Source organism: Peromyscus eremicus, chromosome 18, assembly GCF_949786415.1.
Source record: "Peromyscus eremicus chromosome 18, PerEre_H2_v1, whole genome shotgun sequence".
Classification (NCBI taxonomy): domain Eukaryota; kingdom Metazoa; phylum Chordata; class Mammalia; order Rodentia; family Cricetidae; genus Peromyscus; species Peromyscus eremicus.
This window is the reverse complement of record NC_081434.1, coordinates 44,476,274-44,493,543: the sequence shown is the minus strand read 5'-3', so window position 1 is coordinate 44,493,543 and position 17,270 is coordinate 44,476,274. Positions and strand designations below refer to the sequence as shown.

General features: G+C 39.8%; 1 protein-coding gene across 6 annotated transcripts; it reads left to right on the top strand.

The window, feature by feature from the left end:
- The first annotated feature begins 163 nt into the window (after positions 1 to 163).
- Positions 164 to 16,492, top strand: Tmem263 (transmembrane protein 263). 6 transcript variants are annotated; one of them, XR_009375084.1, is made up of 5 exons: positions 269 to 425; positions 8,144 to 8,210; positions 12,994 to 13,535; positions 14,688 to 14,752; positions 15,978 to 16,489. XR_009375084.1 is itself a non-coding variant. In XM_059245443.1 (3 exons), the coding sequence occupies exons 2-3, from the start codon at positions 8,150 to 8,152 to the stop codon at positions 13,278 to 13,280; spliced, it is 348 nt and encodes a 115-aa protein (XP_059101426.1). In that variant the 5' UTR covers positions 164 to 425; positions 8,144 to 8,149; the 3' UTR covers positions 13,281 to 14,382. The 6 variants fall into 6 exon arrangements, 2 of the variants coding, with proteins under 2 accessions (XP_059101426.1, XP_059101425.1); XR_009375083.1 differs by having other exon boundaries at positions 14,685 to 14,752; XR_009375082.1 differs by having other exon boundaries at positions 14,688 to 16,492.
- The last annotated feature ends 778 nt before the right edge of the window (positions 16,493 to 17,270 follow it).

Sequence of the window (17,270 nt, the reverse complement as noted above, 5' to 3'; positions counted from 1 at the left end):
CGGGGGGCTGCTGGGAGCGCTGCGCGCGCCGAGAGACCGGTGGGCGCGGGACGTGGGGGGGGGGGGGGGAAGGGGGGCGCGCCGGGGGCGCGAGCGCGCGTGCGCGTGCGCGGAGGAACCCGCGGCGCGGGAGGGGGCGGGAGCTCCGGAGGCTGCGGAGGGGGCGGGTCGCGTCAGGCGCCACGTCCGCAGCCGGAGGCCGCCGCCGCCGCCGCCGCCTGGGAGCCAGCCTTGCGCCCGGCTCCGGAGCCCCGAGGAGGAGGAGGAGGAGGAGGAGGAGGAGGAGGAGAAGCATCTGGACCGTGCAGCCGCCCCGGACCGCGTCACGGGCCCTGCTGCCCCGGCCGCCGCTGCAGTCGTCGGTGCCGCCGCCGCTCCCTCCCTCCCTCCCTCCGCCCGGCCGCACCTCCGGCCCCGACCCCGCGGTGAGTGCCGGGGCTGGGGGGCGCGGGCCTGGCTGGCCGCCCTCCGGCTCCTTCCCGTTAGCCCCTCTGCACCTCCCCTGCGCGGCCCCGGGCCTGGCCGCCCCAGCCTGGCCTTTTGGGGGGCACTGGGCGGGAAGGGGGAGGGGCGGGGCGTCGTTGGATGGAGGTCGTGCGGCCGGGTCACCCCCGGCGGGGCCGTGAGTTCGCGGACGCCGTGTTGGGAGGTGGGGGACTCGCTCCTGGAAGCCTCGGCCTGACCTGGGTCGGGCTGGCGTGGAGGAGGAGGAGGAGGAGGAGGAGGAGGAGGAGGAGGAGGAGGAGGAGGAGGTGGTGGGGGCGTCCGAGGAGGAGCCCGGCTTCCGCGCCCCACTTAACTTGTGACCTGTTGATAAACGGGCAGGCTGGGTTCAAGTCCAGGGCTCCAAGCGGAGATTCCCGCTGCTCTTCCTAAATTGAGAACTCCCCTCCCACGCCTGTTCTAAACCCGCAGGTGTGGGAATGAAGGGGGCGCTGGCAGTGTCAGGGAAGGACTGGGGAGTCCGGGAGCACCCGTCAGTGTTGTCCCTGCCGACCCCAGGCTTAATCCAAAACCGAGCCTGCCGTGCACACGCAGCTTCTAGACTGGCCCCCGAGCTTCCACTCCGGATCACATTGGATGTCTCTCTTCACGTTTTACATTGGGGATTCTGCAGGAACTAGGGTGTGCTGAGTGGACAGCGAAGGAGAGGAGGAAGGAGGTGCCCAAGTCAGCTCTAGCCTCTAGGGTCATTTTCTGCCTCTCCTGCCACGTCACTCCCTCTGCTAAAGAAAAAAAAAGGCTTGTGCCTAAAGGCTAAAGGTGGATCAGTGAGGGGGAGAATAGGCTTCTGGGAAGAGTGAGAAACACCTAGACTAGGAAGTGGAATCTTATTTGATACTGCCTTTGTGAACACTGCTAATCCAAAAGGAAACATTGTGGCTATTTGTATCTGCTATTGGTTAGGGTTTAAAACGTCTACTAGTTGTTGCCCTCAAGGGCTGTCACGCCAACAGGTAAGTGTGTTTCCACTCCTGCTTTAGCAATGTTTAATAAAGTCATATAGATCTGCTTTCATTTTTTATTTTCACTTTTTTGGTCTTTGTTATAGCACTTATAGCTTAAATGATTTTTACATTAGCCAAATACACTCACAAATCAGGTATTTGATTTTTTTTTTTAATTATTTCTGGGAAAATCTTAACTTTCCTGTTTCCGTCCTTGAGTTTTTTTTGCCCTTTGCCTACTTCTTGATGGTGTTGCATCAGATTACATACAATTAAGAGTAGAGTCTCTGTGTGTATGTTCATTCATTGTCTCAACAAGCTCAAACCACAAAGTAGGGGTGCCAGTATCTATTGAAGCAATGAAGTGTATTTTAGTGAGGATGACTGATGTACTGGTTTTCTGGCTTGGCAGAATATTTTAATCCTGTGTCACGTTTCGTTTAAGGACAACACTTAAAATTTTCTATTTTGAGACTGTATTGTTATTTGTCATTTTGTGTGTGATTTTAAAACTTTCATTGATACATTTTTCTTGACAAACTCTTGCCTTTCCTCTATCCATTTGCTGTTAATTTAGTTGGCAGGAGCCACCCTTTATACAGGCGGTGTTCAGTATTGTTAGCCTCAGAAGCATAAAGACAGCAAGGTGGTGTCTGTTGTACACTGCTTGTTAGTATATGTGTAATTTTGAAACTCCTCAGAGTTAGTTGGCAAAAGAGTGAGGATGTGGCAGTTTCTGTAGAGCACATGCAGAATTCCCTCCCTCCCTCCTCCCCTCCTTCCCTCCCTCCTCTCCTCCTTCCCTCCCTCCTCTCCTCCCTCCCTCTCTCCTAACTAGGCTCTCACTCTATAGCCTAGGCTGGTCTGGACCTCACTATGTAGCTAGCTGGCCTACCTAGAGGTGATTTTGCTATAGCTTCACGAGAGCTGAGACTATGGGTGTGAGCCACCATGCCTAGCTCAGTCTTTTCTTATGTAGCAAGACTGTTACTTGTGTAACATGTTTTGAAGTGACTTTGAAGGAAAAGTGTTGCACACTCTATTTTGTAGTTGAGCTTTATACGGTTAACTTGTGTGACTTTAGAGGATTATACTCACAGGCTTTTCAAAAAACCCGTTTTATATAAAATGTTACTCACAAACAGCATTTCTTCACCAGTGATTTTATTTTTCTTAAAAAGCCACACACACAACAGAGGAAAACGTTTCGAATAGGTGTTTGGTTACTTGTTTCTATTATTGGAATAAATTGCTCTCTAGGGAATAGTGGTATTGATATTTGCTCAATATATTTGCCAGCTGCTGTAGTATTTTGTACTAGATAAGAATTATCCCTTTCCCATTAAAGTTTTCTGCTGCTGAATCTGCTGTCATGTCTGTAGTAAAGAAGTCCATATAGTTGATGTTATAATGGTTTGTCCATGTCAGGACCAAAAGATGGAACTGACTATGTTTATAAAACAAATCATTCGCTTTGATCTAAAGGCTGTTGTCATCACTGCCCTCTTTTATAACTAGACACTTGTATGCATCATGAGCTCCTAAAAAACAGATACTATATTTTGTTTCTTAAGCAATGGTCAAAGTGGTAATTGCTTGGAAAGTGTATTCCCGTGTGAGTTAGTTCTGGGTTAGAGTAGTACATGTCTGTGTCTAAGTGCATAACAGGACGCAGTACGGAGAGTTCAAGTGTATGTTAGACCAACGACTCAATGAGTTCAGAACAGAATGGCTTGTGTAGAAATCAATAATTTGGGGGGGCTGGAGAGATGGCTCAGTGGTTGAAAAAACTGACTGCTCTTCTAGAGGACTGGGGGTTCAACTCCTAGCACTCACACAGAGGCTCACAATCAGCTGTGACTCCTGTTTCAAGGGATTGGATGGTAACGGGTAACTTTTATATATTTCTTTCTTTTTGAGATGCAGTCTTGTTTTCTAGCTCTGGCTGGTTTGGAGCTCACTGTAGCCAGGCTGGCCTCAGATTCACGGTAGTCCTGCTTCCGTCTCCAGGGGTTGCAGAACACCTGGCTTCCTACTTCAATCATAGTTAAAACTTCAGGACTCAGTCTTTGTGAGCATTGTAAAAATGATCAGATCATTTGATAGTATCTTCTATACTAATCTCTGTGATAATTAACACTTCCCTCCAGCATTTGATCCTGATAAATTGTTTTAATGCCTGCATTAAGTTTTTAGGAATCTTATAAATTCCTTTCTTGCCGTCTATGAAGCTATATTAACTATTCAGTGAGTACTGTCCATTCATTTGAAGGTTTGTTTTTGATAAATTCTCTTCTTTGGATGTCTCTTAAATACCAACAATCTCATGCAGGCTCTAAGTCCATTCTCACCACTCACTGTTGTGATCACATCAAGCACCTCTATAGATGGTTATCACTTAAAGCCATGGTCAGGCTCAGCTTGTCTCAGACTAGCTCAGCTTCTTAAGTACAGTTGCCTAATGAATGTCTTCTGTGGATTCCCTGAAGGTATCTCATAAAACTCCTGTGGATGTTCCAACACAACTTGTTCAGAAGCCCTTCATCTTTTGATGAAGTGGTTTCTTTTCTAACATATCCTGTCTTCATTATCATTTCTGCATACTTGGTTGCTCATACTAGAAATCTAACACCCTACATCTTTCCCGTAAGCTTGTATTAATACCTAAGTTGGCTTTATACAAAAATTCAAGTATTTGACTATGTTAGACATTAAAGATCTGAAGAGGAAGTAATGAACAAAACCCAAATCTTTGTTGTCACAGAGTTTACATTCTAATAGGGATACACTTAAATATATATTAAGTGATAATAAAAGCTATGAGGAAATCAGAGTAAAGTAAAAATGATAGAGTAGAAGAGAGTGCTTGCCTAGAGATCTTATAAGGAGATATTTATACAAGGATCCCATTAGTCTCTCCTAATCCTGATAGCATTTGTTTTTTGTTTTCTTGATTATAGCCACGCTGATTGGGGTGAGAGGGAATCTACAGTTTTGATTAGCATTTCCTTGATGGCTAAGGATGTTGAGTACGTTTTAATGTGTATATTGGAAATTGGTTAGTTCACTTGCCCACTTATTGATTATATTATTTGTTCTTTCGGTGTTTAACTTTATAGATTCTGGATATTAATCCTCTATATGATGTATATTCTGTAGGCTATCTATTCAGTCTGCTGGTGTTTCCTTAGATGTGTTAAAGATTTTAGCTAGTGGCTTTTTTTTTTAAGGGAGGAGGGGTTTAGTTTGGTTTAAGGATTTGTAGGGTATATAGTCCCTCATAGCAAGAAAAGCATGGCAGAATTAATGGTATTGGAAACTTGTAGTAGAGACTCCTCACCTGGTTATGGACAAGAACTCTTAGCTAGTTTTTTAAAGCACAGATCTGGCATTGTTATTCTGCATGTGATTGCTCATTGCCTATCCACAGATGGATGAAGTCAGTTCATGTTTAGATTAATGTTCATGTCTGTAGGCTATTATAAAGCAGCTATGATCTATATGTGGTAATATTCCATATTGGATGTAAGATACATATAGATAAAATAGGAAAAATAATTTTTTAAAAAGTGTTCTCTAGTAGGAGGAAAATGTAATGCCATTAGTAGGGATTTATGAGATAGGGACACTTTTGAAATGAATACAGTTGGAATCACATTCGCACATATTTTTGAATTACAGTTAAAATATGTAAGATGAACCAGGGGGTGGTGGCATATTCCTGTGATCCCAGCACTTGTGAGACTGAGGCAGGATTTGAGTTTCAGGTTAGCTTGAGCTACATAGGAGACTCTGCCTAAAAAGAAGTAAGATGTATGTTTGCATGTAATTTTCAAATTTCTGTATAGATTATTATAGTGTCTATTGATCATGTTGACCATCAGCCAGTTAACCACATATTTCTGTGTATATAGGTATATTTATATAGATTTGTGTGTTTTATAGTGGGATATAATGAATAGTTTACACAGAAGTTTGTCTTCTCTTGAAATTAACAGTCTATTGGGGGAAGAAAGTGGCTATAAATTAGTCATTTTTTTTTCCACAGAAGGAACACACATATTTTTTCCAGGATTTTCTGCATGTTTTGCTTTCGAATTTGTTAAATAGTATTCTCATTTTAGGGTTAGGACTGGAATATCTTAATTACTATTTTAAATCTCTTATTTTTTCCTTTGCCATATATTTTATATCAGTTGGGATTCAAACTTAGGGTTTCTAATGCTAGAGTCTTGAACATTATACTATAAAATTTGTTATGTTCTTACCATGATTATAGATACAAATGGAAATAAATATAGCTTTCTAGTTTGAGGGAGTTTTCTAATTAAGTCAAGTTAGTCAGGAATTCGTCTTGGAGTAATGTACCAAGTGATACTCTTTTGTTTTGTTTTGTTTTATTTTTGTACAAGATTATATTATTACTCTTTTTAATCATATGAAATGATGTGCTAAATTCACAAATTAGACCAGATCAAGTGCTGCTACTAAGTGTCTTGAGTCAGGACTTTGACCAGAGCAACTAGAAGATATTTATCAATCACATGATCTGTATTGTTGGATTTTAGGCCCACAGAAGTCTGTTTTAGGATTTAGGTTGTAAAGCCATAGCAAGATATAATACATGAAATTGAAATTACCTTGGAAAGTCTCTACTTTCTACAATCTGCTCTACCACCCATACCCAGGTCACCATTTTGCTGTATTTTTGGCGTGAGTTACTGAAATAGAGTGTACAGGTCTTTGTGTGACTGCTTGAGCTTTCCTGCTCTTTGTTCTTTCCACAGTTCAGAAGGTTTTTGTTTTTGTTTTTTTTCTTTTTGGTAGGGCATAGCTGGGTAGCTAAGGATTGCCTTGAATTCCTCCTGGTCTTTTGGCCTTAACTTCCTGAGTGTTATGAATACAGGCCTGAACCACCACACCTGTTTTAATATTTTAAAAAAAGTAATTCAGAACACCTCATTATTCTGTTCAGTGCGTCTTATTTCTTTCCACCTGACTTGGCTAAAAGCCAATTTCTACCACTGCCTTCAGGGGCCTGTATGCCCTAGACCCCATTCTTTTGATTTCAACATCTATCACACTTTGATGTAGTATCTTGATTCTTTATTAGCTCTTGTTACTTGCTGCTCCTGATAAGCTTTCACCTCAGGCCCTTTTTCTTGCTGTTTGTTGTGCTTGAGGACTCTTCATCCAAATATCTGATATCTTCCCTTTGGGGATGCACCTGAAATGAAGCCTTCACAGATGATCCGTTTAAAACACCCCTTTCTCTCTGTTCCATTCCTCCACTTCTGGAACATTTAGCACTGTTTGACATACACTATAGTGTTCATATATTATCCTCCCCAACTAGTGTGACTGTTTCACTATGGCAGGGATTGATTGCCCTTTGTACCTTGGACATTGCGTAGCTTAATCACTACTTGTTAATCAGTGTTCTAAAGTTCATTGTTCTTTTCACATTGTCTTAAAATTCTTCATTTTGTGTTGGTATGTATGTGTTTGTGTGTGTATGATGGCCTACAGGTATGCAAGCACAAGTATGTGTGTGCATGTAGAGGCCAGAGGTCAATATTTGCTGTGTTCTTCAGTTAGTTCTCCACCTTACTTTTTTCAAGACATGGTCTCCCACTGACCTGGAGCTTACCAATTCAGTTAGATTGGCTGGCCAGCAAGCCTCCTCAGCACTTCTGGGTAAGCATGTGCCCAGTTTTTAATTTTTTTTCTTTAAAGTGGATATTGGGACGCAGAACTCAGGTCCTCAATGCTTCTGTGGTAAGCACTTGACTGACTGAACCCTCAGCCTGGCCTCCTCACAGTATCCTTGTTTATGCATAGACATAATAACTTAGTCCTTAGAGACACAGGATGAACACTTAGTTGACTGTAGCTGTAGAGACACAGGATGCACACTTAGTTGACTGTAGACCTGAAGGGACTTAGGACAAATACCAGTTGACTGTAAGGCCAGAGAGACACAGGACAAATACTTAGTTGACTGTAGGGCTATAGAGACACAGGATGAATACGTAGTTGACTGCTGGAATCATAGTCCTTATTTTCTCTCCAAGCAAGATAGGATATTATAAAGAACAATTTTAGGCCAATCTTGTCTTGCCTTTACTTAGTCATGTTCATTTAAAAAAAACAACAACAGATATTTTCAGATTATGAAGGAATTGGGAAAAGGAATTCTAACCATAGTTTCTTCATCCTAGCACAGCTTATTAGTTCTTAAAGTTCTTTCATACCTTTACTTAGAATTAACCATAGTTTATTTTTCCACAGGTTTTTCAATTCTGTGTATAACTCTAAGAAAAACAAAAAACACTTAAGTCTTGCTGACTTACACTAGGCGTTTATCTGTATGGAGAGGGATCTTATTTTTCCAGTTTATTGTTGTCCAGCTCTTTCTCTAGCAATTTTCAGTTGAAGTTTCACAGTAAAAACAACAAAGGAAAACTTGTATAATCACTGCTGCTCCTCATTAGTGCTGCTGATAAAATTCCTATTGTCCGTTAGTGTAATTTCAAGTCCTTTGTAAACTCTACGGTTTGAAATGGGAGATAGGATGAGATACTTTTATGGTAGGCATTTAAAAATGTTCTCTATCTAAATAAAATTGCTTAAGTTAATTTAATACAGCATGTGAGAAGTGGTAGTCTTATTCTGAAATATGTTTTGTTTTATAGGTGATCATGAATCAGGCAGATAAAAATCAAGAAATTCCATCTTATCTTAGTGATGAACCACCAGAAGGTAAGCATGTACCTGACACTAAGAGTGGAAGGAATGTACTGGTAAATTAAAGCTGTGATCATTTAAAAACATTAAATATAAAGAATCATAGCCTTTTTATCTGATCAATAAACACGGTCCAAAAATAATTGAAATAAATATTTTTAGCCTTTAATAAGAAAGCACAGACCTTGTGGGGTAAAGACACAATTTCCATTATTTAAGGTTTATTTTTTTGTTGCACTTTTATTTTAAGACCATTTCACAAGCAAAAACATCTTCATTTACAAAGGTGTGGGACATACAGGATGGACTGTTTATTTTTGAAGTCCTGCCCACAACTACACCTAATTCAAGACTTGAGATTTTAAAAATTCCTATTGTTCATTACATTATAATTGGTACCTCTCTATGTTCATATATGATCTAGGGCTCTGCTTAATTTGTCTTTCTAAATCAAACTATTTTAGCTTGAAAATTGTGACATGAATTACTCTCATACTTGCTTCTAAAAGCTTTGGAAACACTGTTTACCTCCTGTCCCTCAATGTCCTGACTCTGTACAGAAAATGCATGTAGTATTTCACTCATGTTTTTGGTATAGACTTTCTAAGCTTAACATAAACAACAGCCTCCTTAGGGCTGCATGTGGCCCCTAGGCTAGATGTCCTAACTCTAGGTATTGCATTTTCTTCCCACAGTGTTAAGCACAAATCAAATTTCTGGGAAGATATAAAACAAAAAACCTCCAAAATTTAAAAATAACATAAAAATCTTATAGGTAAGCCTAAAAGAACATGGACGCACTTGTCTGCCATGGTAGCTCACACATGTAATTCCAGCACTGTGAGGCAGAAGCCAGAGGTATCAAGTTCAAGGTTTGGCTGCATAGTGAGACCTCTCCCCCTGCCCACATACACAGAGGAACTATCTAATTGGTTTAATTTAGTTTAGTGGAAAAATAACCTGAAAATTATTAGCTCAATTTTCTGCTTTTTTTTAAAAGAACAATTTGTATATGTTTAATACATAATTTACAGATACATATTTTTTGAATGTATGTTTTCTATTTCTGTGTTTTGGTTTTTAAAAGCTTATTAACCAGGTGTCATGGTGCATGCCTTTAATCTCAGGACTTGGGAGGGAGAAGCAGGGCTATCTCTGAGTTCAAGGCCATCCTGGTCTACATAGTGAGTTCTAGGACAGCCAAGGCTACATAGTGAGACCCTATCTCAAAAAAAGAAAAACAAAACAAAACACCTCTTTTGTTGTCTTTTGGAGACAGGGTTTCTGTCTGACAAGTATGTGCCACTATTCCCTTGTCCTCATCTTCAGGAAAAGATTGTGTATTATAATAAAGTTAAACATTCTTATTTTTTGAGACAGGGTTATCTTATGTAGCCTGGGCTAACGTTAAACTGAGGTCCTCATGCCTCCTCAGTACACTAATTACAGGCATGTCTGATGACACAGAGCTCCTTGCTTTATTTTTTAGGATTTAATAAAATTTTATAACTAATATATTCAAGTGCTTAACTGTATCTTAAGTCCTTTTGTTGTAGAATATTATTTTAAGGTGTGTTACTTTTGTTTATGTTGCATTTATTTAATTCTGTGAAGCTGTGTTACTGTGCCTGTCTAAAACACCTCATGGTCTAATAAAGAGCCGAGTGGCCAATAGTAAGACAGGAGAAAGGATAGGCGGGGCTGGCAGCCAGAGAGAATTAATAGAAGGAGAAATCTGGGAGGAGAGATCTAGGAGTGAGAGAAGGAGGAGGACACCAGGGGTCAGCCACCCAGCCAGCCTCAGAGTAAGAATGAAAGTAAGATGCACAGAGGTAAGAAAAGGAAAAAGTCCAGAGGCAAAAGGTAGACAGGATAATTTAGGAAAAGCTGGCTAGCAACAAGCCAAGCTAAGGCCAAGCATTTATAACTAAGAATAAACCTCCATGTGTGATTTATTTGGGAGCTGGGTGGAGGGTCCCCCAAAAGAACAAAAACATCCTACAACATCCTTTATTTTTAACCATTTAAAAATTTAAAATGTATTATGCTTAGTAGTTTTAATATTTGAATTTTAAAAACAAGTTTATCAATGGCTGTATCTTACACCCGTGTAATATTTTGTTCATTTTTAAATACTCATTTTCCATATTTAACATACAAGTATCATGGCATTTTCGAGCAAAATTTGTTTTAGCTCATTTCCCATTCCCCGTTTCTCACCTCCTTTTTTCTGTCTCGTTTCTGTTTTTCCGGTCACATGTATCCCTTTGCCTTCATGTCGTCTTTTTCCTCAGCATCTTTTTTTGCCCTCTTTTGATTTCCTTTTTAGATTTTTAGGTTTTATCTGCATTTCCTCCTACTTGTATATACACATATAAGCTAGGATCTAAATATGAAAGAGAATATATAGTTACTTCTTTCTCAGTTTGGTTCACCTCACTTAATATAATACTTTCCAATTCCATTCATATTCCTGCACATTTTGTAATTTCACTTTTTATAGCTGAATATAATTCCACTGTATATATGCACCACATTTTCAATATCATCTCTTGGTGGGCATCTAGGTTAGTTCTGTTTCTTGGCTGTTGTAGATAGAGCAGCAATGAATGTGCAAGTAGCTCTGTGGTATGGTATATTATCTTTGAGTATATGCCCAGGAGTGGCATAACTGGGTCATAGGATAGTTCTATTTTTAAATTTTTGAGAGCCCTCCATACTAATTTCCATAATGGCTGTACTGGTTTGCATTCCTTCAAGCAGGGAACAAGGGTTTCTCTTTCCTCAAATCCTCACCAGCATCAGCTATTAGTTTTTTATTTTTGTTTGCTTGTTTTGAGACAGGTTCTCTTTATGTAGCCCTGGCTGGTTGGGAACTTTGCATGTTGATGGGGGAAATCAGAACCGATTTTGCTTGCAAATGCCATAATGATACTTTGTGTGTTAATGTGAAAAATAAGTATTTAGAAAAACAAAAAAGATGACATGGTATATATCTGCCTGCTTCAGCCTCCAGAGTGCTGAGATTAAAGGCATGTGCCACTGCATCTGGCCTTGTTAAGTTTTGATGATAGCCATTCTTACTTGGGTGAAATGGTATCTCACAGTAGTTTTAATTTCATTTTCCAGAGGGCTAAGGATATAAAATGCTTCGATTGGCTGTTGCTTTTTATATCTATGATTTTTGTACTTTATGAGAATAAACTCTGGGTATTAGTTCTCTGTCTGTCGCTCAGCTGGCGAAGATGTTCTCTTGTTCCGTAAGCTGTTTGCCCTTCTCTTTGTTTCTTGGGCTGTGCAATAACCTTTAATTTCATGTCGTTCCAGTTGTTAAGTCTGCGGGCTAGTTCCTGCCTGGTGCACTATTTAGAATAATCAGTAAGATTTTCCCAGTTCGAATGTAAAGCAATGAAAAAAGAAGCCTTAAGATGAACTTATGCTTTGTGTCTTAGAAAAGCTCAATGTTAGAACTTTCCAGTAAGAGATTTGTTACCTAAGTGATACTGCTTGTATTTTTTTGTAAATCTCTTTACTGTTTGGAGTGTCAGACAGCATTCTTGCAGCTGCTTCTGCAATCAGTCTGTGTTTGTACCTAGTTTCTGGAACTCTCAGCTATAGATTTATGAGAGACTGAAGTGAAAAGACAATGCCATCTTAATATTATTTTGAAAGAGGTCTTTTTTTTTTTTACCATGTGTCCCCTCCCCCAAAATCCTTAGTGATCCCCAGAAAATCTTGAGAATCACATTATATGAAGATGATTTTTTAAATTATTGATTGAATCCTGCATAAGAAATTGAAGGATATATATGTTTATATTTTTTTTTCATACTTTTTAGAGTAAAATTTTATTAACATAACTATAAATCAGGGAGATATTTAAAATGTATCTTTTAGTATAGGATTATATTGTAGAAAGCGGTTTAGTCTCTACAGTATTTCTTGTTATAGACAAGACTTAGCACTGAGCCACACATGCTATGTGATACTATTTCAGGGTACATATGGACATATGGACTCACTCTCAATAGGGAACCACTGATAGACCAAAGTCCAACTTGATGAACCAGTGAGTTTAATTGGGGTTACTTATAGGAGTAGAAATGATTTAAAGACAGTTACACCAACAAAGTCCACTCCAGTGTGAGTGATAGCTCACAGAGGCTGGAAACCTAGAGCATATTATATAGCCTAAAGGTAGCTCAACAGGTTGGAGAGTGTTCTTTCTAGGTTGCTCTGTGCTTCTTCCAGGCACCTCAGCTTGTCTGAATGTCTCTCAGCAGTCCTGATTGTTTATATATGCTTGGGGAGGGAGGGTCTTAGTGAATCTGGTCAGTTTCAGGAACTTCCTGAAGCTGTTTTGATTTGTTTACTTTTTGAGCTTAAGGAGCTTCTATGCAGAATGGAATATTTCATCTCCCTTTTAGTAAAATATTCTGTGTCTTAACCAGCTTCCTTCCAAAATAGAAGATTTTAATCTGTGAGGAAATTGCTACACAACACTAAGTGTGCTGGTGCATGCCTATAATCTCAGTCTTTGTGAGGCAAAAGTAGGAAAATTGTGAGTTTGAGGAAAGCAAGGGCTATATTATCGAGACCTTGCTTCAAAAGACTTAGCTCTGGACCAAGGTATAATATAAAACTTCTGCAGCTGTACTTAGGCAAGGTCTCCTTCCTGTTCACTCAAGATAGTGGACCTCATGAGATGAAGCTCCTGGTTGTAAGGAAGGTTACTTAATGGTTTGTACTGTTCTTAGGAAGACTTGTATTTAATCATCATACTATTTTCTCTCATTAGGGTCGATGAAAGATCACCCACAGCAGCAGCCAGGCATGTTGTCTCGCGTGACTGGAGGTATCTTCAGTGTTACAAAGGGAGCTGTTGGCGCCACCATTGGTGGTGTGGCTTGGATTGGTGGAAAGAGTCTGGAGGTGACCAAAACAGCTGTTACAACTGTGCCTTCCATGGGAATAGGGCTGGTGAAAGGAGGCGTGTCTGCTGTGGCTGGAGGTGTGACCGCTGTTGGTTCTGCTGTTGTAAACAAAGTGCCCTTATCAGGAAAGAAGAAAGACAAGTCTGACTAAGATGAGGTACACTTGTACACTGCACACTTGGCACACTTGCTCTCCACAGCATATGTTGCCAGTGGCATTGAACTGCTCAAGTACAGACTACAGCTCAGTCAACCGCTACACTCCTGGGTTGAAAGTATCGATGGCTGGCTTCATCTAAAACAAGAAGAGACCAATACCATGCCAGTGTATGGAGGCTTTTCATACTTAAGTTCAGCTTTCTATCTGGTAAAACGTTACACTTACTCAGTTGTAACTGAAGATATGGTATGTTTAAATATTTGCTCTAAGTCTTTCAGTTTGACTAAAAATGTGAAAGTTCAACTTAGTAGATGACTTTACAGTTCCATGTGTACAGTGTGCCAGGTAACTCATATGACCCTTACAAAGGGACTCTTGAACTACATAAACTGTACCTTTGATGTGCCTAATAGTTTCAGATGTCTTAGTTTTTTATAACTATAGTGGTTTAGGCCAAGAGGCATTCTTATTTAAGCTGGCAGAAAAGTAGCAGGAATTCGAAAGTTTAGAAGATAAAAGGTTTTATGATAGTGTTAATTGTTTTTTGTTAGATAAACATTTTATTTGTTTAATCATTGATGCCTTACAAAAGAAAACATCTTTTCTAATACCTTAAATATGTGCAGTTCATATAATTATCAGTGAATTCTTTTAAAGGTTGTAAAACTAGTTTTCCCTCTTAAGAATCTCAGGAGTATTGAATTGAGGTAAAGGCTTCCTGGTGTCAGTGGGTAAGATAGTGCTTGTTAGCTGTTGTCAGTAGTTAGCATCCAACATATGCTTTAGTTGGGTTCATGGTCCCATCATTAATACACCCCACAGTGCCTATGGAACATTTCTTAGCTGATCAAAAGCTGTGTGGGAAGAGTTTTATATTAAGAAGGAACACGTATGAATTTTTAAGTTCTTATAATTATCTGAAGCATCTAAGATAATCCTTCATGCATATTCTGTCTTTAGGATGTCTTAAATTATCAGTAGCAATTCCTTTAAAAATACAATAAAAGCAACCACAAATACATGAGGATTGACTCTTTAAATGAATGAGATGGGCTCCATACATTGGCTTTGAATAAAAAAATACATAAGTGCTTTCAGTGACTTATATAGAGTTTTTTTTTGTTTGTTTGTTTTTGAGATGGGATCTTCTGTAGCCTAGACTGGTCTTGAACTGGCTATGTAGCTGAGGAAAACCTTGAGCTCCTAATCCTCTTGCCTTCACTTCCCAAGTGCTGGGACTACAGACATGCATGAAACTCCATGCTTGGTTTATGTGATACTGGGGATGGAACCCAGGGCTACATGCATGTTAGACCAGTATTGTACCAACTGAGCTGCATCTGCAGCGAAATTTATTCATGCTTTTAAGATATGTTCTCTTATAACTCTTCAAAGCAGATGCAGACATACCATTTTTCAAGCCAGTTTCAGATAGGGAGCTGACGTTTTGTTTGATATGGATGGTAAGTGTGTTGTGTCTTAATGTGTCATCATAGCTCATTTATTCTCATAGAACGTAACTCAAAAGTCCATTTCTTTTTGTTTTAGTGTTCAGTTTCATGAAAATTTAATAACTGACATTATGTTTGGTATTTATCTTATAATCTAAGTCTGAAAAAAAAATCTTAATTTTCTTTATACCTAAAACTAGAACTCTGTCTCCATTCTGCCCTTTCTAACTCCCTGGAGAGAGGAAGGGAGGGGTGCCTTGACACAAAGAAGTCAAGATGTAGTGTCCCTGAGAACGTCACCCTAACGTGCAGGTTTTAAATGTTTGTGACTCTTAAGACTGTTCTATAGTAATGTGGGTCAACATCTGGATAAAAATAGAAATTTTAAAAGCATTCATAAATAACAGCAGGACTTGCAAGCAAATCTGTAAATGTTCTGAAACCTTTATGCTTACACAAAACTTAAAATCACTGAGGAGTGCAATTTAGAAGGAATTAAATGGCCATTTAGTTCATGCAATATAATTAAGACATTTGTTGGTACATCTGGTGAAATGTCTTAACAAATGATATTTTTTTTTAATTCCAAAATTAATAGACCCATTCTCAATGATCTAAATAATGGTATTAGAGAACTTGATTCCTGCTATTTAGAAATTATTGATTCATTGCTGGTTTGTATTTCTAACTTAAAGGCTCTGCTGTGCTTTGTACTTGAATTCGTCTAAGTGTAGACTTAGTTTATATATGCTTGCATATTTATTTTCAACTTTGCTTGTCTTTAAAATCACTTGAGGAAATGGCTATAGTTAATTTCTGCTACAGAAAAGCCACCTGGTAAATTTTCTCAATTGTCTTAAATGCTAACGTAGAATTCTGCAACAGTAGCGGAGAACTGTAGAGGCGTCCAGTTAGCTGTGCTCTAACTGAAGTGAACTTGCCATTTGATGATGTGTACAGCTGTATACTTAGGTCTCTTCCAGTTTATTGACGTAGACTAGCAGTGTGACCTGTTAAACAGGACTAGCTCACTTCAGAAACTATGGGTGTTGTGTATATCTGGAAGTGTCTGTTATTCAGCTTCTTTTTTGAGTGGGTTTTTGGCACAGTGAAGATAAATTTGTGTGATCCACTTGAATAACTGATCTGATGTTGACATATGAATACTGTACTTAGTGAAATGTCAGATGAAAATAGCTGATTGAATAATGCGGGGTTTTTTTTTTTTGTATTAAAGGGATGGGAAAGAACACATGAATCTGATAATAAAGGACTATGATCTGCAAAGATGGAATGTTTCATAAAGACCTACAGAAATAAAGGCAATTTGTGAACAGGATCTTCTTAAAACTTCCAGTTACATGGCAGTTCAGGAATTGCTGTAGCCATTGTTTTGGGTGATGGTTTACAAACATGGTATTTGGATGCAGACAGAAGAGTAGAATTCCACTAGAATTTAATCAACTAAGACTGAAAACGGAATGTCTAGGTTTTGTCATCTGTTTGCTCGGTCTCTGCAGGGTAGGCCAAGACTTTAACAACTTTGGTGGGTTCTGCTTAGGCACACTCAAGTGTGAATGCAGTGAGTTACACCTAGGGACACTATTCTACTGTATATTGTTAGGGGGACAACCTAGATTGCTGCCGCAGGGATCCCATGCCACTTCTCCAGAGCTGGGATTACAAGTGAGTGTCATCACATTGGCATTTTTTTATATGAGTTCTCAGAATCAAAACTAACTGAAGTTCTTAGTCCCAAATGCTCTGCTGATCTGTGTCCTGAACCCTCCCTCCTCTTCATTCCTATCAACCCACCCCACATGGCCTTCTCGCTTCCCTACTCCTCCAGTCACTGTTGATAAGGTCAACCAGTGGTTGCCCTTTTCCAAGTGTATTAGTCACTTCTCTACATCTTAGTTGCCGCTTTGTGGCAATCTTGTCTACAGCCAAAGCTTTAAGGGCTACAGCAATGGAAGTGGTGCTGATGTTTATTTAAGGGCTACAGCAATGGAAGTGGTGCTGATGTTTATTTAAGGGCTACAGCAATGGAAGTGGTGCTGATGTTTATCTCCACTTCCGACTTCTCACAGCTCTGTACTTGGTCATTTGCCTGTTACTAACCACCCCACAGTTGACAGGTAACTAGAGAGGACCACATAGCCTGGAATGTGTTCCAAACCTGCTGTGAGAGCAGGCGAGCACTTGCACTACTGCTGATTGCCAGGACAATGCTCTAGAGGTTCCCCATCACACGTAGAAGGAACTCCAGCTCTTTAGATGGATCAGTGATGCTCTTCATTCTGCGCTACACTGAATGAAGCCCGTGCTGTCTCTCGCGTCTTTTCAAGTACACACTTGTGACTGAATCTGAGGTGAAGCATGCACTCTGTCACTAAGCTGCCTCTGGTCTTGGCAGTCCTGAGTGCTTTGGGTAAGTGCCGTAGCTTGAGTCTCACTGTAGAACAGTAAGTAGTCTTAACTTCCTGAGCACTTGTTGCTACTCAATATCCCAACTAAGGAACTGAACAGA